General features: G+C 33.5%; 1 protein-coding gene across 3 annotated transcripts in view; it reads left to right on the top strand.

Moving 5' to 3' along the window:
• Nucleotides 1-22944, top strand: part of MIGA1 (mitoguardin 1) — a 74569-nt gene that overhangs the window by 3797 nt on the left and 47828 nt on the right. For all 3 annotated transcript variants that reach the window (XM_064493429.1, XM_010989059.3, XM_064493430.1), the window contains exons 3-5: nucleotides 16715-16892; nucleotides 18357-18493; nucleotides 20385-20511. In XM_064493429.1, the coding sequence (XP_064349499.1) occupies nucleotides 16715-16892; nucleotides 18357-18493; nucleotides 20385-20511 (442 nt within the window). The remainder of the gene's footprint in view (nucleotides 1-16714; nucleotides 16893-18356; nucleotides 18494-20384; nucleotides 20512-22944) is intronic.

The raw sequence follows: 22944 nt of genomic DNA, 5'->3' as shown, positions 1-22944 counted from the left end.
CTGGGTTTTGTGAATAATCCTGCTGTGAACATGGCTGTATCAATATCTATTAAAATTCCTGCTTCAATTCTTTTGGGTATATTCCCAGAAATGAAATTGCTGGATCATATGGTAATTCTATTTTTTATTTTTTGTGGATTTACCATGCTGTTTACCATAGTGGTTGTACCATTTTTTATTTCTACCAACACTTCACAAGGGTTCCAATTATTTCACATGCTTGCCAGCACTCATTTTCTGTTTCTTTAGTTGTAGCCACTTTAATGGGAGTGAGTTGGCATCTCATTGTGGTTTTGACTTGTATTTCCCTAATGATTAGCCATGTTGAGCATATTTTCACGGGCTTTCTATCCATTTGTGTATCTCATATGGGAATAGTCCTTTTATTTTTAATATTTGTTTCTAATGCAATTTGTACTCCATAGTAGAAATAAAAAGATGTGTAGAAAGTAGTATTTAGTTCAGTAAACTTAAATTTCATCAAATCTGAGGTGATCATTTTTCACATTTCAACATTTCTAAAACTTGTTTACATCTTAAAATGAATAGTATCTTAGAGGGATGAAATATAGTTTTACATAGCTAGGATAGGATGTTACACAAATTAGATATACGAGAGTGGTAATTACTACTTAGTGTTCACTATGTTTAAGACATTAGTTAAATCTTTTTTACATAAGTCTCTAATCCTCAAAATAACCCTGGAATTAGGATATCATCTCCATTTTATGGATCTGCTAACTTTTTTTTTTAAACTTTTTTTTATTGGGTTATAGTCATTTTATAATGTTGTGTCAAATTCCAGTGTAGAGCACAATTTTTCAGTTATACATGAACATACATATATTCATTGTCATATTTTTTTCTCTGTGAGCTACCACAAGATCTTGTATATATTTCTCTGTGCTATACAAGATCTGCTAACTTTTAAAGAGCTTAATTAGCTTGTCTAAAACTGCATATATATGAGATTTGAACTTGCATTTCTTTGATCTCAAAACCCATTTTCTCTTCTTTTTTTTCTTTTCCTTTTTCAGGATTACATGCTTAAAAGCAAATTTTAAAAATGCAGAAGAGAATTGGAGAGAAAATAAAATTGCCAACAATCCCTTTATAAAAGCTTGTTGGCTATACTTTCCATAGGTCTTTTATTTCTGCATATGTCTCTGTCCCTAATCCTTCACTCCCCATCCCCACTGCCCTGTCCCCCTCATTTGACATTATAAAATTGTATATTTTGAGCATTTTCTTTGTCATTAAAAATGCTTTATAAATACAGGTGTACTATAGTTTATTGAATATTTCTTTATTTTTGAGTTTTGCAGTTGTGTCAACAGTTCATTATTTATATATAAATCTTTGTCCAATTTTTAGATTTTTATTAAGATAGATTCCTAGAGATGAAAATATTGAGTCTAAGTGTTTGATATTTATTTTTTTACTTGCTTAAGTTATACATTTTGGGTGACATTTAGGAAAAACAGCAACAGGACATAGCAGAACCCACTGTGTTGAGTACTGTGTTGGACTTTTTATATTAGGTACATTTACAAACTCATTTAATTCTTACAGAGATCCTAAAGTAATACTATTCTTTAAAATTTATTATTTGAATAGCTAATACATTTACATGGTTCAGAATTCAAAACTACACACACACACACACATATGTACATACATATATGTGTTTTATTCTATCTCAATTCCTATCCACTTTCTGTGGGTAACCATTTATATTACTTGAATATCTTTCAGGGTTTCTTTATTCAGATATCAGCAATTATATATTCTTACTTTCTTTCTTTTTTTTTTTTCCCACACCCTCAGGACTTACTTTATTTTGTAACTGCAAGTTTGTGCCTTTTGACCCCCTTCATTTTGCCCAACCCTTACCCCCCGCCTCTGGCAACCACCAGTCTGTTCTCTGTATCTGTGGGCTCAGGTTTAAATTTTTAAAAATTTTTTAGAGTCTATGTGTAAATGAGATCATATGGTATTTATCTTCTCTGTCTGACTTATTTCACTTAGCATAATGCCTTAAATGTATATCCACATTGTCACAAATTACTCTTTCTTATAGAAGGTAGTGTACCACCTACGTTCTTGCTTTTTTGTATTTAAAATATTTCCTGGAGATTTTTTTCACATAATACATGTAGATCTTCTTTTTCTTTTTTTCCCCTATGGCTACATGATGTTTCTAAAGATGAACATTTGGGTTTTTTTTTTTATCATGTTCATCGTGAACAGTGCTATAATGAATAGTCTCGATCTAGTTCATTTCACTTAGGTACAGATATAGGGTAAATTTTTTAGACTTTGAATTTCTGGGTCAGAGAGTAAATGCATTTAAATTTTAATAGGTAGTGTTAAATTTCCTTTCATAAGGACAATATTGTTTTGTACTGGTGGACAACCTCACCAGTAGTATTTGGCAATACCTGTTTTTTCACAGCTTAGAAATCAGAGTATTATATTTGAAAAATGACACTAGCATTTTATATCTTTTATGAATTATTTTTGTATCTTTTGCCCAAACTGATTCTGCTACTACACGCTTTTTAATCCTAGGAATAATTTTCTGAAGCTAGGACTGTTGTCCACTTTGTTTCATGGGATATTAAAAAAATAATAATACAGAGTCATTGCAGGTAAACTTAAGGATAAATCGTCTATTCTGTCATGGTATTGAGTATTGAAAACTCATTCCATGTCATGAAATGCAGTAAGATGAGTCAGCAAAATATAGCCTATGGGCCAAATCAAGTCACCACCTTTATTTGTAAGTGAAGTTTTATTAGAACACAGCCAAGCTTGTTTGTTAATATATTATGTGTGACTATTTTTGTGCTACAACAGCAGAGTTAAGTGGTTGCAATAGAGACTGTATGTTCCACAAGCCTAAAATATTTACTACCTGGCTTTTACCAAAAAAGTTGGTTGTTCCTGTACTAAGAGAGCAGGCTGTAGTTTGAATAGCATCAAAGGACCAAGAAAAGACGAAGGAAAAGCTCAGAGTTCTTGTTTGGACAGCTCTGTAGCTTTAGAATTGTACTGACATTTTTTATGAAGAAAAACATATATGAAAATTTTTGTTCATTAGTTCAGCTTCCAAAAATTGACAATCCTTGTTGGATGTGATTCATTTCTACAGTTAACTATCATCAGTGTGACTGAAGTAATTTCAACACACGATGCATGGCGTTCATGAATTTAAACACATGTGTGATGCATTTTGATTCACGTTCCATCACCATGGAATTGTGTGATCTTTGACAAGTTACTTGACCTCTTTAAAGCCAATTTGTATCATCTGTAAAAGGGATGAAAAGCATTGCGTCTGGCACACAGGAAAGATGAGTGAGCACCCCAATAAATGTTAACTCCTATTTTACTTTCCTGTGTCATCTATTTAAGGAATGGTATATTTTCCAAATATTTTTTCTTTCATTTAAAGAATAAATACTCTAAGCAGAATACCTAAGTCTCTTTTGCTTCTGTGGTTTTCTTAAGATTTACTTTGGTATATTACTATGTGTCATATTAAGACAAACTGACCCTGTGTTTCAGTTGAAAACCACAATATGAAGTGGTAAGTAGTTTTGTTGATTCTACAAATTCAGAATTTTAAACAGGAAACTCTGAGAATTAGCTAAGCACTTAAAAATAAAAATCTGTCTAAATGCAGTGTGGTATCCTGACTTGGTTCTGAGCTAGAAAAAGAGCATTAGTGGAAATACTGATGAAAGTAGCAGAAAGTCTCCAGTTTAGTTAATATTGTACTAATGTTAATTTTTAGTTCTGACAGGAGTACTATGATTATGTAAGATGTTAGTGTCAGAAAAAAAGTATCATGGGAACTTTCTCTACTATCTTTGCAACTAAATCCAAAGTTATTTCAAAATAAGGTGTTTGTTTAAAAAGTTTTACAAAATTAAAATAAAATAATAAGTGCACATTTTTGAACGCCTGCTGTACGTCACATATTACTTTACATATGTTACCTCCTTTCACAGAAACCTCTTGAGGAAGATAATTTACCCCCATTTGTCCAAAGTTTACAGTTAGCCTGTGATATGTGTTGTGTTCCAGTTATCAGAGATGTTTATTCAAAATACATTAATTGAGTATCTTACTCTGTTTCAGTCAAGATATAAAGTGGTGAGAGGATCTAGACATAGTCCCTGCCCTTAGTGAGCTTAGAATCTCAATGAGGCTCTTAGAGCACCCCCTGACCCCTCCCAAAAATGGTGTGGTAAGTACTGTGTTAAAGGAATCAATTTCTAGTAAGAAATTTATGCTGAGTAATGGGAAGTAAGGTTTATGGAGCAGGAGACTTGTGTGTGACTAAATAACTTTGTCTCCAGAGAACATTAGATGAGGAGGGGATAGTGGACAAGAATATTAAACAGTGGCATCCAGTTATGGTGTGGGGAGGATTGTGAAATCTGAGCACAAGGGGCAGTGTCTTATTCCTTTCTTTGCATTCTCAGTGGCCCATAAGTTGGTACTCAATTCATGTTGAATGCATAGGATAAAGTTTTCATTTTGCCTAGAGATAAGGACATGGACTGTATCATCTCAAAAAGCAGCTCGGAGCTTTGGGATTCTGAGATTCTCTATTTTCAGTGTCCCAGGCAATGATATAGGAAGTAATTAACTTTCCTCTGGGGGAGAAAGAAATAACAAAATGAGAAGTCATAGGTGGGAGGCATAGTAGAGACTTTCAGACCTTTTGTCATCTGGATTACTTGTGATAAAATCTTTCCCTGGGAAATTTGCTTATTTTTGTCATGGAAGGATTTCTTTTTTCATGAGATTATGACTGCAAATTGCAATGGGTCTTTTATGCAAAAATAATTCATAAAATAGGAATAGAACTTGAGTCTTAATAAAAGTGAATTGATTTATATTATATTTGAATTCATATTAATAAGACACATTATATATCTGACAGAGTAGTTTTAATTTTGTACTTACGTCTCCTAAGTTCTCTAACTTCAGTGCCCCAGGTAGGGTATAGTAGACCTGACAATTTAAGAACGCATGATCACTTTGCTGTGACTAGGCCTGTGTTAGTAGATTGTTTTCTTTAGTGGAAGTCTAAATTTTGTTATCTTATATTTGCTTATACAGGAAATACTAATTTTTATATTTAATCTAAGAAGCATTTTTTTGATAGTGAGGTCATGGCAGTTTATAAAATATAATGAAAAATAAGATGTTCTTCATAGTGCTGTTTTTACAATTCATTTCGTTATTAGATGTTTAGCGTCCAAATTCCAAGATCTGGTTTTTGTTATTTTTCCCCCGAATCTCATTTGGTTGCTATGAACACTGGAGCTATGGTTCAAGAGGGGAAAAACATAGAAATGGAAAGAAACAAAAATTTAGCAATGCCTGTAATAGAGACATTACTGGAGAGAATAATTTTTATAGTTCGTGAAGGGAAAAAATCTGAGGCGGCATTGGAATGTTCCAATTTTTCATGATTATTTTGGAGGAATGTAAATGGATTTGGAAGAAAAGTAGAGTAAGAATAGTTTTAAATTTTTTGTTAGATCATGGTCACTGATGCCAAATGCTGATGGCAAGTAGAAATAAATCATTTCTGGTATACTAGAAAGTGAGCAGTTATTTTGGATTTATGTCTAGAACCAAGATGTTATTTATTAAAAAAAATTTTTTTGAAATATAGTTGATTTACAATGTGTGTTAGTCTGGTGTGTAGCAAAGTGATTCAGTTACACTATATATTTCACATTCTTTTCCTTTATGGTTTATTGCAGGATATTGAATATAGTTCCCCTGCTGTATAGTAGGGCCTTGTTGTTTATCTGTTTTATGTATAGTAGTTGATACCTGCAAATCTCATACTCCCAATGTATGCCTACCCCCCCTTTCCCCATTGGTAACCATAAGTTGATTTTCTGTGTCTATGAATCTGTTTCTATTTTGTAGATAAGGTCATTTGTATCATTTTTTAAAAAATTCTACATATGTGTGATATCATATGACATTTATCTTTCTCCCTTTTTTTTATGTATATATATTTTTATTGAAGTATAGTCAGTTTACAGTGTTGTGTCAATTTCTGGTGTACAGCTTCAGTCATACATGAACATACATATATTCATTTTCATATTCTTTTCACCACAAGTTACTACAAGATATTGAATATAGTTCCCTGTGTTATATAGTATGAACTTCTTGTTTATTTTATCTATAGTTAGAATTTATCCCTTCCCACCCCCTTTCCCCCGGTAACCGGTAACCGTAAGTTTGTTTTCTATGTCTGTAAGTCTTTTTCTGTTTTGTAAATAAGTTTGTTTGTCTTTTTTTTTTTTTTTTAGATCTCACATATGAGTGATACATGGTATTTTTCTTTCTCTTTCTGGCTTATGCACTTAGAATGAAAATCTCCAGGTCCATCCATGTTGCTGCAAGTGGCATTATTTTATTTCTTTTTTGTGGCTGAGTGGTTTCCATTGTGTAAATATACCACAACTTCCTTATCCAGTCATCTGTCAGTGGACATTTAGGTTGCTTCTCTGTCTTGTCTATTGTAAATAGTGCTTCTGTGAACATTGGGGTACATGTATCTTTTTGAATTAAAGTTTTTTCCAGATATATGCCCAGGAGTGGGATTGCTGGATTATATGATAACTCTATTTTTAGTTTTTTAAGAAACCTCCATACTGTTTGTTTTCCATAGTGGTTGTACCAATTTACTTTCCTACCAACAGTATAGGAAGGTTCCCTTTTCTCCGCACCCTCTCTAGCATTTGTTTTTTGTGGAGTTTTTAATGATGACCATTTTGACCAGTGTGAGGTGATACCTCATTGTAGTTTTGCTTTGTATATCTCTAATAATTAGCTCTAATAATGAGCATCTTTTCATGTGCCTGTTGACAACAAGATGTTATTTTTTAAAAACAGCTTTATTTAAGTAAAATTGGCACACATTAAGCTGTACATATTTAAAGTATACAATTTAAGTTTTGACATATATGTGTATATGCCAGTGAAATTCTTGCCACAATCAGGGTAACGAACATATCTGTGATCTCCAAAAGTTTATCGTTCCCTTTTGTAATCTCTGCTTTTGCATCTCCTCATCCAACTCCCCTTCCTCACTTTCCCCCAGGCTTTTGTAATTATAGATTAGTTTGCATTTTCTAGAATTTTATATAAATGGAATCATACAATATGTGCATTCTTTTGTCTGGCTTTTTTCACTCAGCCTAATTGTTTTGAAATATATACATGTTGTTGTGTGTATCAGTAGTTAATTCTTTTTTATTACTGAACAGTATTCCATCATGTGAATGTACCACAGTTTATTCACCTGTCCACTTGTGATGAACTTCTAGGTTTCCTGTTTTTTTTTTTTCAATTATAAATAAAGCTGCTATGAACATTGCTATACAATTCTTTGTATGGACCTATGCTTTCATTTCTCTTGGGTAAATATGTAGGAGTCGAGTGGCTGAATCATAAGGTATGTATATGTTTAATTTTTAATAAAATGCCAGGTTTCTTCCAAAGTGGTTGTACCATTGGTATGACCAGTCTTTTTTTTTTTTTTTTTTTTTTTTTCTTTTTCTTTTTTGTTGGGGGAGGAGGTAATTAGGTTTATTTACTTGTTTTTAGAGGAGGTACTGGGGATCAAACCTGAGACTTTGTGCATGTTAAGCATGCGCTGTACTTCAGCTATACCCTCCCCCTGGTATGGCCAGTCTTTTAAATTTTTCCATTCTAATATAAGTGTTTAGGGGAATTTCATTTTGGTTTTAATTTTCATTTCTTTAATGACCAGTTAATGTGAACATCCTTTCAGGTGCTTTTTTGCTGTTTGTGTATCTTCTTTGTTGATGTATCTGTTCAGGGCTTTTGCCTACTTTTTAATTGGGTTTTTTATTTTCTTATTTAGTTTTAAGTGTTTTTTATATGCTTTGGATACAATTCCTTTGTCAGATACATGATTTGCAATGGCTTTATCCTACTCTTTGGATTGTCTTTTCATTCTCTTAACAGTGCCTTTTAAAGAGCAGAGGTTTTAAATTCTGAAGCCGAATTTGTCAACTTTTTTTTTTAAAGGGTCAGGTTTTTGGTTTCATCTCAAAGAAATATTTGCCTAACCAAAGATCACAAAGATTTTCTCCTATGCTTTCTTCTAGAACCTTTACAGTTTTAGGTTTTATGTTTAGATCTATGATCCATGAGTTAATTATTGTGTATGGTGTGAAACATAAATTGAAATTCCATTTTATTGCATATGGATAACCAGTTTTTCTAGCACTAGCTGTTGAAAAGATTATCCTTTTTCTACTGAACTGCCTTTGTACCTTTGCCAAAAGTCAATCATCTGTATATGGGTTGTTTTTTGTACTTTCTATCCTGTTGTATTGATCTATATTTCTCTTTATGCCAATATGATATTCTTGTTTATTGTGGCTTTATAATAAGTCTTGAAATCAGGTAATGTTAGTTTTCCAACTTTATTTTTCTTTTTCAAAATTGTTTTGACTATTCAAGATCCTTTTCATTTCCATATGAAATTTAGAAATCAACTATCAGTTCATACCAAAAAAAAGAAACTTGCTAGGATTGTCATTGGAATTGCATTGAATGTACAGATCATTCTGGGTTAAATGACATCTTTGAGTCTTTCAATCCATAAATCTGTTACATCTCTCCATGTATTTAGGTTTTCTTTCTCTTCCCTCAACAATATTTGCTAATTTTAGGATACATGTTTTTCACATCTTTTGTCAGATTTATCCTTAAGTATTTAGTATTTTATGATGCTATTATACATGGTATTTTTAAAATTTCAGTTTCCAATTACCTATTACTAGTATATGAAAATACTTTTGTATATTGATATTATATCCTACAACTTTATTAAACTCACTTATTAGTTCTAGATGATTGTGTGTTTTTAAATGGTAATGAATAAATGTTTTTATTTTACTATTACATTATAGTTTAAAGTTTATATTAATTCAATTTTTGTCTTTAAAAATAGTTTTATTATAGGAAACTTCGAGCATATGTAAAATAGAGTAGTTTAATGAACCCTCATGTACCTGACACCCAGCATGGACAGTTTTCAGCATATGGCAGTCTTATTTCGTCTGTTTTCCTATCCATTTCCTCCCCCATCCCCACTGGATTCTTTTGAGGTAAATCCAATACATTATATTATTTCATCCATAAAGGTTTGATTTTATATCTCACCTCTTAAAATAGAATCACCACAATAACATACATCCCTGCAAACAATAGTAATTCCTTAATATTATCAGTATCCAACTGGTGTTTCCATTTTCTCTGTTGTCCTGTGATACTTTTTGCTTTTGTTTTGTTTGATTTGAGAATTGAGATAGCTTTAAAATCTCTTGGGTGTCTGTCCACTCTGAGATCTCTTTTAATCTGTAGGTTCCCCCTCATCTTTTTTGGGGTGGATGTGGTCGGGTGAAGCTTTGTTTTTATTTTCTGCATGGAAGAAACCAGGTTCTTTATTGTGATTGGATAATCCTGATTTATTCTCTCTCCACTGTATGTTCTATGAATTGATAGATCAGAATATCAATTAGATTGTTTTGTGGTAAAGCTAAGTCATGGGGAGTACATAATGTCTGGTTAACTCAATTTTTGTGGTGTTAGCAATCTTTCATAATTATTAGTGGATCTGCTAACTCAAGAGGTTGCAAAATGGTGACATTGTTCTGTATTTCCTTCTTAAGTTATTAGCTGAAATATCTCTGTAAAGAGAAACTTTGTCACTGTTTGGTCACTTTGGTGCAGTTTGCACAGAAAAGGCAGAATAATTGCTTCTTTCCTTTTTACTGACCAGATTGTAAAATAATGAGATGGTTCCCTAGTATTCTTCAGAACTGATCAAAGAGAGTTTTAAAAAAATCATTTTGACCTTACAGATTTAAGCATATTTGGTACTTCAAAGCATTACATTTATTTATCCTTATTTATTCTCAGGTGAACTCATTTTTGGCCAGTGAGAGCCCATTCAAGGTGGCTTCTTTGTGCTTTAGGTACAACCCTGTTGGCAGCTTCCTTGCTGTCTGGCATGAAAAGAGGTTGTTACAGGCTTATCTCTTACTTTTCATGCCCCATACCTGGAGTCCGCCCCTTCTACAAGAAACCCTTTAGTGTAAAATGATATTTAAAGACAACAAACTGTGTAACATGAGTCAGTTTGGTTTAAATTGAATAGTTTTGCAAACAGTCCGATCATAAAATTTTCCCAAAAGTTCATTAGTTTGAATTTACTGGGATGGGCAGCTGTGTTGGTTGATACAGCTTTATTTTCTAAAAACTTGAAGTAATTCTAGATTCACAGAAGTTGTATAAATAGAGGCTCAATAATTTGTTCCTTTTTACTGTGGTATTCCATAGTGGATATGGATGTACCACAGTTTGTTAGCATTTACTTATTGAGGGACGTTTTGATGTTTCCAGTTTTGATTTTTATAAATAAAGCTGCTTTGAACATTTGTGTATAGGTTTAGTGTGGGCCTTAAGTTTTTATTTTTCTGGGATAAATGCTCAGGAATGTGATTACTGGGTCATATGGTAAGTAGATGTTTAGTTTTTAAAGAAATTGCCAAATTATTTTCCAGAGTGGCTGTTCCGTTTTAAATTCCCACCAACAATGTATGAGAAGTTCTCAATGTCTTCATGTTCTCACCAGGATTTGATACTGTCACTAAAAAAAATTTTTTAGCTGTTGTAATAGATGTGTCGTATGTCACAGTAGGCTTAATTTACATTTCTCTATTAATGTTGAATATCTTACAATGTTGAATATCTCTCTGTGTATGTGTTTGCCATCTGTATGTCATCTTCTACAAAATGAAATGTCTCTTCTTGTCCTTTGCCTGCTTTCTAATTGGATTTTTTTTTCCACTGTTGAATTTCAGGAGTTCTTTATATATTCTAGATACGAGTCCTTTGTCAGATAGGTGGTTTGCAAATATTTTCTCCCAGTCTGTAGCGTGTTTTTCCACCCTCTTAACAGGTTCTGTTAGAGTTTTATCTTTTTTTTATTTTGGAAGAATGTTACTTATGAAAAGTTGTAAACATTGTACAGAGAATTTCCATATACCCTTTACCCAATTTTCCTTAATATGTACAACTATCATAACTCTATCTAGTATAGTCACTAAAAATAAGAAATTAACAAAGGCATAATATTCTTATCTAAAAGCTGTGGTATTCTTTTAATTACTTGTGTTTCATTGTTGTTTCCACATCGCTTTTAGTCTCCTTAGTCTTCTTCAGTCTGTGACAGTTCCTTCAGTTTTTCCTTGCCTTTTATGACTTGGTGCTTCTGAATAGTACAAATTAGGTATTTTGTAGAATGTCCCTCAATTGAATGTGTCTGATATTTTTCTCAGAATTAGATTGGGATTATCCATTTTGGACACGATACCACAGTGCAGTATATCGGGGGTACAAGGTGATGTCTTGTCACTGGGGATGTTAACCTTGATCACTTAAGGTTTTTCCACTGTTTTTTCTCTTTGCAAGTCAATTTGGAGACAGATGCTCTGAGACTGTTTAAATATCTTGTTTCTCCTTAAACTTTTGGCCACTAATTTTAGCACTTAAATAGCGACTCTTGCCTTCAACAGTTATTACTGTTGTGTTTATTGATGATTTTCTATTTCCCTCGTTCCTTCTACACTTATTTAGAATTATTCTGTAAGGAAGAGTTGTCCTTTTTTCCCCTTTTAATTATTTATTCAGTTATTTATATAAGTTTGGAACCTCTTTTTGGTTGGCTCCTGTGTCCTTTGGACATGCCTGACATGGCCTCTTTTTTTTTCCCCCTCTCTCCAGATTCATTTTGTATTTTCTCTGCCTCAGTCCTGGAAGCACCCACTTCTCCAGGGATCCTTGGCTCTCTTTAGTCTCCATGTTTAGTTCTCTTGAGTGTCCGGCATTTAGGAACTAAGATCTGGATGTGAGGTGTGCACATTGCTACCAGGATGTTGCTGTTTCTGGGCCCTCCTAGGAGACACAGCTAGGAAATATGTGAATGCATACTGATCAGTGTGTTCACACACAACTCTGGTTTTGAATTTGTCTGTCTGTGTATATTGAAAAGAAAGGGCAAATCATGAGTTCATATTGGTGCTTCTGACTTCAGTCAGGTCTCATTCTGTCATTCCTATTTTGCTCATTTGCAACTTCTTTCTCCAGCAGTGAGACACACCTGGCTCTCATTATCTAAAATATAGTATTATTTACGGTGTATTTCCTTACTACAGTATCTAGTATATACATAAAAAGCTCAATTGACCCTTGAACAACATGGGCCCACTTATACATGGATTTTCTTCAGTAGTAAATACTACAGAGTTTACTACACAGTCTGTGGTTGGTTGAACACCTAGATTTGGAGGAACTGTGGATTTGGAGGGTTGACTATAAATTATATTCAAATCAACCCCTGAGTTCTTCAAGGGTCAGTTATAATTTCAGAATTGCTAACCACCAAGCCCCTTTGAGAAACAAATTTACCAAGTACAGTGTTTGGGTATAATTCTTTTTGTCTTTAGCCTTGCAGTATCTGGTCACCACACTGTTACTCAGGTCATCTCACTGTTACTTAGGTCATCTTGTTTCTTCCCCATCCTCTTCAGTATGCTTGTATCTTTATTTGTAACAGTTTGATTGATCACATTCTGCAGTTCATTTTGGGTTCCCCCACATCCTGGCTGATTTAAAATATTTCATGTATAATACATTTTGTACTTTGTTGTGCATAGTTCTGTGGTTTTGACAAGTGTACAGACTCCTGTATCTATCACCACTGTACCAAACAGAATGGTTCTGTCACCCCCCAAATTTCCTTGTGCTGCCTCCTTGTAGTCACCTGCTCATTTCCCAGCTGCTGGCCACCATTGATCTGTTTTCTGTCCTATAATTTCGCCTTTACCAGAATGTCATGTAAATGGAATTATACATTATATATGTAGCCTTTTGAAATTGACTTCTTTGCATAATGCATTTGAGATTCATTCACATTGCTGTGTATCTGAATAATTTGTCCCTTTTTATTGCTGAGTAATATTCCATTGTATGGATGTACTGAAGTTTGTTTATCTACTTGTCTATTGAAGGACATCCAGATTGTTTCTGGGTTTTGGTGATTATAAGGTTATGTAGATTTTCTTCTGTGTTTTCTTCTAGAAATTTCTTCCTTGGATTGCCTTTTTGCCTTTGAGAAAAATAGGTTGTCTATATTTGTCCAGCTTTATTTCTGAATTCTGTTCTGTTGCATTGATCTTGTCTGTTCTTTCACCAATACTACACTGTCTTAATTATTGTAACTTTATAGTGAAGTCTTGAAATCGGCTAATGTGAATTCTCCAACTTTATTCTTTTTAAGTTATTTTGGCTATTCTGATAATTTTGCCATTCCTAAATTTTTTTTTTAGAATAAGTTATCAATATCTACAAAACAATTTGCCAATATTTTGATTAGGATTATGTTGTTTCTGTAGATCAAATTGGAGAGAAAGGACATTTTACGATCTGTGAATATATCTCTCCTTTTATCTTTGTTGATTCCTTTCAACAGTGTTTTGTTGTTAGATTTTGTTAGATTTATTTCTAAGCGATTTTTTTCTTTTTTTGGTGCTATTATAAACAATACTGCTTTTTAAATTTCTAAATCCAGTTGCTTATTGCTATCTTTTCCTTTGTAGTCTATTTACCTAAAGTTCTAGGAGCTTTTTTGGTAGATTCTTCGGGACTTCTTATGTAGACAATCATATCATCTGCAAATAGAGGCAGTTTTACTTCTTCCTAATATATGTTTCTTTTATTCTTTTTTCTTGCCTTTTTGCACTGGCTAGTACTTCTAATATGATAGTAAAAAGATATTCTTGTCTTGTTCCTGATCTTATGAGGACAACATTTAGTCTTCCACCATTAAGTATGATGTTCACTATAGGTTTTTTTTGTAGATGTGCTTTATCAGATTAAAGAATTTTCCTTCTGTATGAGTTTCCTAGAATTGCCTTAAATGACTACAAACTTGGTGGATTGAAATAACAGAAATTCATTCTGTTATAATTGTGCAGGCTGAAATTAAGGTGCAGCAGAGCCACACTTTGAAGTTTCTAGGGGAGAATCTTTCCTGTCTCTTCCAGCGTCTGGTAGCTCCAGGCTTTCCTTGGCTGTGTCGTAATTTTAATCTCTGCCTTCCTGTTTACATGACCTTCTCCTTTATGTCTCTGTGTGTCCTTTTCTGTCTCTTACAAAGACACTATCATTGGATTTAGGGCCCAGCTTAATCTAGTATGATCTCATCTTGATTCTTACCTTAATTACATTGATAAAGACCTTGTTTTCAAATAAGGACACTTTCTGATGTTTAGAGTGGGCATAAATTTTAGCAAGGACACTGTTTAACCCATTACACTATTTCTAATTTGCTGAGAGGTTTTTTAAAAATCGTGAGTGTTGAATTTTGCCCAAATTTCCATGTTTTTTGCTGGTCTTTTTTAATCCATTGAGATTATATTATGACTTTTCTTCCTTAGTTTGTTGTTATGGTAAATTACATTGATGAATTTTTGAATGTTGAACCAGATTTGAATTCCTAGGATATATACCACTTGGTCATATATATTATTCTTTTTATATATTGCTGAATTTGGTTTGTTAATATTTTGTGAAGGAATTCTGCATCTATGAATATTAGTCTGTGGTGTTTTTTTTTTTGATAATTTCTTTCTTTTTTGATGGTAGTAATAATGCTGGCTTCATAAAATGATTGGGAAATGTTCCCTCTTTGTAGGAATTGATATTTCTTCCTTAAATATTTGGTAGAATTTGGTCTGTAATTTTCTTTGTTAGAAGGTTTTAACTACATACTTAGTTTCTTTAGTAAATATGTAAATATTCATGTTATCTATTTTCTTCCTGAGTAAATTTGATAGTTTCTGTCTTTCAAGGAATCGGTCCATTTTATCTAAGTTGTTGAATTTATGGGCATAGAGTTGTTCATAGTAATCATTTTTTATCCTTTTCTTATCTGTGAGGTCTGTAGTGATGACCCCTCTTTCACTAATGATTTTGGTAATATGTGTCTTCTGTCTCTCTCTTTGATCAGACTGACTAGATATTTGTCAGTTTTATTTATTTAAGAAAAAAAAACAGCTCTTGATTTTATTCCATTGGTTTTCCATTTCATTGATTTCTGTTTAGTCTTCATTACTTCCGAATTTCCTGCTTGCTTTAGATTAGATTTGTTCTTTTTCTAGTTTCTTAAGGTCAAAGCTCAGACTATGGATTTGATACCTTTCTTTTTTTCTTACTATAAGCATTTAATGGTATAAATTTCTCTCTAAGGTTAAAGCTGCCTCCTACAGTTTAAGGCTTTTGTTCCTTTTTGGGGACAAAGGAGAAGGGTATTGATGCAGTTCATGTCCCTCCACAAAAACTGCTGTTTCCCTTCCCCAATTCTGCATCTTTAGGGAGACTTCCTTAGGACTCTTGCAGTCTTTCCTGTGAGTGTTTGGTGAGATTTATGAAGATAAAATATGCAAAAAGTGTGGATTACACTTACATTTGTAGCACACCTGTCCCCCTGGCAGGGGTGCTTCACTCTCTCTCACTAGTACACTCTCAGTCTCCATCAACTCACCACCAGGCTGGCTGAACTCTTCCTACTGAGATCCTGTGTCTTGTCCCTGTATGTCAGTGTTCATGTCTTATCTCTCCCTGCCAGTATCTGTGTCTCCTTAGTTTTGAGGCCATTTGGTTACCTTCTGACCTCCACATTCTGATGTGTTCAAGAAAAATTTGTGAGTTTGCCATTTGGCTTTTTTGTTGTTGTAAGGTTGGAAGCGAAACTTTCTAGCTCTCTATATCCCCAAGCCTATAGCTTTATTTTAAAGTTCTTTTGCATTTTAGGTGATAAATAGTGTCTGTTCCCCAGGGCAAAGTTAATTACCTCTTGTTCTTATGTTAATACTTAGTACATACTCACATGACTGTATTTGTCACACTATACTGTAATTACTTGTGAATGTATCTCTTTCTACTTCTAGCACACTGGGGGAAGCTAGATCTACATCCTCTATATACCTGGTGCATCTTGATCAATGGAAGGCATTTGATATGTGCTTATTGAATAGAATTACAATAAGATGTTAATTTAAATTTTCATAGCACAGTCCTGGTAAATTGTAGAATGCTGAATAAATATTTGTTAATGAATTCAAGAATAAAAGGGCTTATTCAAGTAATATTTAGAAATTGAGTTAATTTTTGCCCAAATTTCCAGTAGTTTAAAAAATTTGGTTCATTTAGACAGTCTGGTTTAATCATTCCTGCAATTAAAAATCTTGCTGTGGCTCAAATAGAAGATTTAGTTGCATGAATTAATCATTAGTGTTCAACAGATATGAATGGGGTTATTTTGTGCTCCTGATGACTTTTTGGGTATTACTGTTTACCTGAGAACTTCAGAGCAGTGGATAATAGATCACTGCATTTTGTGGGGTTTGTTCTTAAAATTCAAATTGGGCTAGCTGTCACTGAAAGAGTGAAATAATATTATCTTTGTAGTATTTAGAACTAGATTAGCTTAAGAATAATTTTAGTTTTTATGTCTATCTTAAATGAGCAAATAAAAGACTTTTTTTCCATTTAATTGTATCTTTTCCAGATCAAATTTTCACCGGTAGCTAAAAAGTTATTTGTAGTAACTGCAGTGAGTGCTGTATCTGTAATTTTTTTGGCCCATCACTTTAAAAGAAGACGTGGAAAGAAGAAAGGAAAAATATTACCATGGGAACCAGAGCACCTCATACTTGAATACACTAAAAGAGCAGCATCAGACAAAGGTATGTAGAAATAGCTGAGTTAAGTCTACAAGGGGAATTTTATATGTAAGTCGTTCCTGGAGTGCAGTGACTTCAGTGGTTTAGTCTCCAGAATTTCTTTCCTTGATAGTTAACTCACAAGTAATACAGGTTAATTTTAGAAAGATTAGAAAGTATAGATAAACAGAAAAAATTAAAGTCACTTGAAATTCTACTACCTAGAAGTAACTACTGATAATACTTTGGCATAGATCTGTCCATTTATGTTTGCATTTAAATATCATGTTGAGATATAACATTTTGTTATTATAGACAAGTAAGTGACTTATGTATTTTAAATAAAATTCATACCTTTTATAACCTGCTTTTAGAATATTTGACATTGGGTAAGAATGTCTTTCCAGGTCAACAAATATTATCTCTGTGCTATCATTTTTAATATGTACTTAGTGTTCAATTTACTGTGTAAATTACTCTAATTATTTACCAGTTCCCTCTTGTTTCCTTTAAGTTGTTTTTCTTGCTTTGCATATACTTGTCTGATTATTCCCTAAGTATATCAAGTTCTAGAAGTAAAATTACTAGCCTTTATAGGATCTGTAGCTTTTTGTTAGAGATATGGTACATATTATCAAGTTGTATCAATAAAAATAACTTCTTGAGCATGCTGGATTTCTTATTTTTTGAATTTTAAGTTATTTTAAATTTAGTGTATCATGCTTTTGTGATTTGTTTGCCCAGCAAATAATTAATGAATAACTGTTTTGTGCCAAGTGTAGTAAACAATGATGCCTCTCACTGAGGTTTTATTAGGTCTCAGGTGCAGCATATTCATGCTACATTCTATGTACTCACTCTGTTAATTGAACCTTTATAACAACCCTGTGAATTAGGACTGTAATCCTCTCTTATTGTTCATGTTTTATACCCAACGAAAATTGAGATATGGAAAAGTTAAGTGACGTGCTCAAGTTCATATAACTAATAAGTACCAGGATTTGAACTGAGGAGTGTCTTAACTGCTATATTAAGATAAACTAAGGCACATTGTCTGCCCTAGATGAACGGGTCAATGGTTAGGGGGAGACAGACTTATAAAAGACTAATTACAATATAATGTGATGTAGATAAAGTTTAGATGAAAAAAAAAGCTTAGATGTAATTCAGGAAAGAAGTGATTATATTTTGTTAAATTTGTATTTGAATATTCATAGTTGCCAACATTTTTATAACAATTATAATAGATCATTCAAATACTGCCTTGATTAATTAGATGAATGTTTTAATCTTCATTTCAGAAGCAGATTTTAGCATTGTTAAAAATATTATATGGAGATACAGATTTTAATAATGGTATACATTTAATAATTTACACATTTGAGGGAAATCAGCCCTCTGAATGAATATATAAACTTTGAAATTTTATCTGAAATTTGGCATTGGAGTTAATGATACTTTTAATATTAATATGTTTGTTTTAATTAGGTTCAAGTTGTTCCAGTAGCAGACAGAATTTGACATTATCTTTAAGTTCTGCCAAAGACAAAGGATCTCAGTCTTGTAACTATGCTAATGGAGGACTCTTCAGTAAATACTCAGGTTCTGCACAGAGTTTAGCCTCTGTAAGTAAAGAAAAAATTTTACTAATTTTTTCCTTTTTAACTTTATTTATATATCTATTGTTATCTGTTGGTTTAAATGTCATACAATTACAGATAGCTCTTAGATTGGTAAGAACCTTAAGAAATCTGGTTGACCCTGTTTTCCTCAGGAAAGTAAAATTATCCTTTTGCTAAATATTCAGCCAGTTTGGTTCCAGGTTTTTTGAGTGAAGTGATGTGGTCCCATGGGGTCCTGTGAGACTGATGTTAGTATGGAAGTGTTGCTTCAAAGCTAGATATTCTGCAAAAGGCTGGAAGATGCGGGCAGACATTGTACTAGTTTCCAGAAGTCAGTTGCTGAGCGTGCTTAGATCACAGTGTTTGGCTTGCTGAAGCCAACTGTGGAGTTCTTTACCTCTTTCTTTTGAGCATTAATATACTGTTGGTTGACAGGTAAGGAATGAAGTTAATATTTGTTTAAATCTAATATAGTTTAAAAATTACTTTTAAAAATAGGTAGGGTGTGCACTTGCTACTAAATAAAGAAGAAGCAAAAAAATGGACAGTGAAAAATGTGCTCCTGATCCTGTCAATTCCTCTATTTAGAGATGAACTTTGACAGTTTCTTATGTGTATGCTTTCAGGGAGTGTATGCCTCTACCTTCGTATGTACTCGATTTTTAAAAATAGTTAGTAGAACACCATATTCTGCTCCATATCTTGCTTCTATATTTCGTTGGAATATATAGCTGCCCCATTCCTAAATGCCTAAAAATATACTAAATTTTTAAAGTTTACTTTAAAACTTGATAGTTTTACTCTAGGAACATCTAGATCAAATGCATGCAGACTTTCAGTTCCTCTGTGAAACTGAGCAGGATAATGAAGTACATACTCATTCTATAATCTGGACGTCCTCTGTGTCAGAGGAGTGCCTCAGTTTTGAATTCTCTCAGTTGAGAATTGAAGCTGTCCTCGACTAGAAGTAGAGAAAGGGCGTTTCATGATAATAGTGTAAGTAGGGAGTCTGTCGAATCACTTTATTGTAGGTGCCTCAGCTGCCCTGGTCATTCTCCTGCCAGGGCTGTGAACCCAGATTTCTGCCTCTTAATGAGTGCCTAAGTGAGGGTCATGACAGCAGGAATGGGAAAGGGGAGACACGGTTCATTCACGAAACTTGGTAACTGGATGTGAGAAGTGTGGGAAGAGATGCTGAAGATGACTTCCTGTTTTCTACTTCTCTAGTTTGAGAAATCATTGAGATGAAAGTACCGTTAGTGAACTTGGGAGGAGGAAGCTTTTGTTGTGGGAAGACACAGGGCTCTTTTTTCTACATAGTCAGTTTGAGATGCCAGCAGAAAGGAGTCATCAAACAGGCAGATAGAAATTTGGGGGTAAATCTTTCATAATAGGATGGAACTTCAAGATTTGGGAGTCATTTGCATAGAGCTGACTGAAATGATTAGCTCAGGGGACCTTGCTAGAGAAGGGAAGATGATAGAGGCTTTTTAGTTTTTGTTATTATCTAGCAGAGAATCAGCATTGTAATGAATTCTAAAAGGAAAATAAGCTAGTTACCTAAAATTAAAATAGATGTAGATAAAGTTTATAGGTAAATACTTAGTGAAACAGTAAACTATAAAAATAACTTCGATTTTTGAGGAAAATAACTAATTTATGTTCAAAATATTTACTTGTATATTTTTGAGCAAACAAGCATTCAGGATATTTAAGGGCCTTATGACTCCTAAATTTGATTAAATATAATCAGATTTATTTCTTCAGGTAAAAATTACATGGGTTCTTTTTTAACCAGAAATAAGATTTATATAAATAATTTGTAAATATAAAAGATCACAAAATACTATCACAGAAGAGATTTTGAAGTAACTTCTGTCTGTCTTAATTTTAGGTCCAGAGTGTCAATTCTTGTCATAGCTGTGCTTGTGGCAATTCTAGCTCCTGGGACAAAGCAGATGAGGATGATATTAAACTTGTTAATATTCCCGTGACCACTCCTGAGAATTTATACTTGATGGGTAGGAATAACATGATAAAGACATTGTACTCATACTTAATGTGAAACTGAAGAATGATGAATTGTTCTAAGGGAAGCAGCTATAATTTTAAAATGTTCTCATACCTGTTGAATCTAGTCCACAAAACATAACGTGTTGTGTTAGTTTCCTGAGGCTGCTGTGACAAGTTACCACAAACTTAGTGTCTGAAAACAATAGAAATAGATTTTTTCAGAGTTCAGGCAGCCTGAGGTCTGAAGTCATTATCACTGGGCTGAAATCAAGGTGCCATTTGGGCCTTGCTCCCTCTGGAGGCTTGAGGGAGAATTCATTTCTTGCCTTTTCCAGCTTCTGCTGCCTTTGGGCCTGTGGCCACGTAACTACAGTCTCTGCCTTCCTCTTCGTATCCACCTTCTCTGTGTGTGTGAAATCTCTCTCTGCCTCTCTTTTATAAGAACAGTTGTGACTGGGTCTAGGGCCTACCAGGTAATCTAGAATAATCTCCCCATGTTAAAATCTTTAATTTAATCCCATCTGCAAAGGTCCCTTTTTCTTATAAAGTAACATTTACAGGAGACCTGATATCTTTGGGTGGTCAGTGTTCAATCCAGTACACTTACCTAACCTGTTGATTCTTCTGTAATCAATCTATCAGAATCCATCTTACTTAATTTTTCTGTTTAGCTATCATTTTTATTCTTCTTATACCTAGAAAAGATTTTAAATAGAAAGAAAGCCTGTGTTTTACAGCTTGACCTTGAACATGTCTAGAAAGTGTCACTGAAGCCCAGGATGAGAACCAGAGAACTTAACACTCAATCAGATTCAGATACTTTTTCAAATCCTTTTTCCTGTTCTTCCCTACTCTATTTCATGCTATATTCCTTTTCATGGAAATGCATGCTAACTGAAAAACAGAACCAAAAAGTCGTGTTGTAACCCTGGCCAAAGAGCAGTAAAGGGGATGATGAATCGGCAGAAGGAATGCTTTCCCGCGCTCTAAATAGTTAAAGACTGTATCTTCTCCAGTGGTGGCACAGTAGGTCCTCCTGCCTGTAGGGGAAAATATAAGAGTAGTTCTTCTGCTGCTTTTTCTAAGGTCTTCAGAGAATTAAGTTCACTTTGCTTCTAGATTAACTGTGCCTAGTAAATCTACACTCATAACTTCTGTTGAAATATTGAGAGTTAGAATTGAAGAGAAATAGAGCAAAACTAGAGAAGCTGCAGGGAGTCTCGGTGTCATAGAATTAGGGTCGGTAGGAGTTGTTTCAGTTGCCACCTGTTGTTTCAGTTCCCTTTACAATATTGGTGACATTGAAAAAAAGTATTGTTAACGTATGTTTGAATTCCTGTTACAAAACTGCTGATAGGTGACAGTTTGGATCATGTTCTGCAGTGAGGTGAGACGCAGTACTTCCTGAAAGGCAACTTTTATCTTTGGACAGCTCTGCTGTTAGATAGTTCTTCCTTATGTTTAACCAAAATAGTCAGATGGATAGAGAGTGGAAGGAGTGAGAAAAGGATGAAGGAATTAGAATTGTATGGCTTGGAAAAAGGAGAGTAGATAGTGATTTCGTTGTTTCTTTAAGTACATACATTTTTTAGAAGGAAGACCCAGGCAACGATTCTTTGCTGCTGAAAATTAAATAAGAAGAAAAGGCCTACATTTCATTTAAAGGACATGTTATTTGTTTAGAGCTGTAGGTTCTTCAGATAATTAAAGAATTGATTTTTGAGGATAGGCATAACTTAAAAACATCTTGAGAATGACTTGGCCAGATTCTTAAGCAGCTTTTAATGATCTTTTACTTTTATATGTCTAGAAAAATTAAGCTTTTGAAATATTTTGGTTTTGTTTGAAGTACCTAATTATTTTGGTAAGCTTTTTTCTTTTTCTTTTTTTTTTTTTCTTTAATTTGGAGAAAAAGAGCACATTTTCACCTATTTTCCCACAAAGGCTTTCTGTCAGCAGGGATCAGAAATTCCTACTTGGACTGTAACCCTTTGTGGGTTCTTCTTGTAGATTTTTAACTCTGGCCCAGCGTTTTATCCATCCAAATTAGCAAGCTGGTATCATAATAGTTTAAGATAACCTTTTGGTGGAAAAAAAAGATAGAAACTAACTAACACACAAAACCAAAGCCCAATTTTATTCTAGATTTCTGTGCTATTATCTTTCCTCCCAGCTTTACTCTCTCCTTCTGAGAACCTTTTATAAACCGAGTAGTTTCTTATCAACTAGTTTTTTCTATTTACCTATCAGTTTTCTTTTTAATTTAGGGGGGTATTCTGAAAGATAGTTGTGTGACTATAGAAATTAGCCATTATTGTTGGGACTTCTGATGAATTTGTGATATTGTTCTGAAAATTTTTTGAGCATATACATTTGAGTTACATTTTTTTCATACCTTTTTTTTTTTGACATAGTCATTTTACAATGTTGTGTCAAATTCC

This window comes from Camelus dromedarius, chromosome 14 (assembly GCF_036321535.1).
Source record: "Camelus dromedarius isolate mCamDro1 chromosome 14, mCamDro1.pat, whole genome shotgun sequence".
In the NCBI taxonomy this organism is placed as follows: domain Eukaryota; kingdom Metazoa; phylum Chordata; class Mammalia; order Artiodactyla; family Camelidae; genus Camelus; species Camelus dromedarius.
This window is presented reverse-complemented; position numbering and strand designations above follow the sequence as displayed.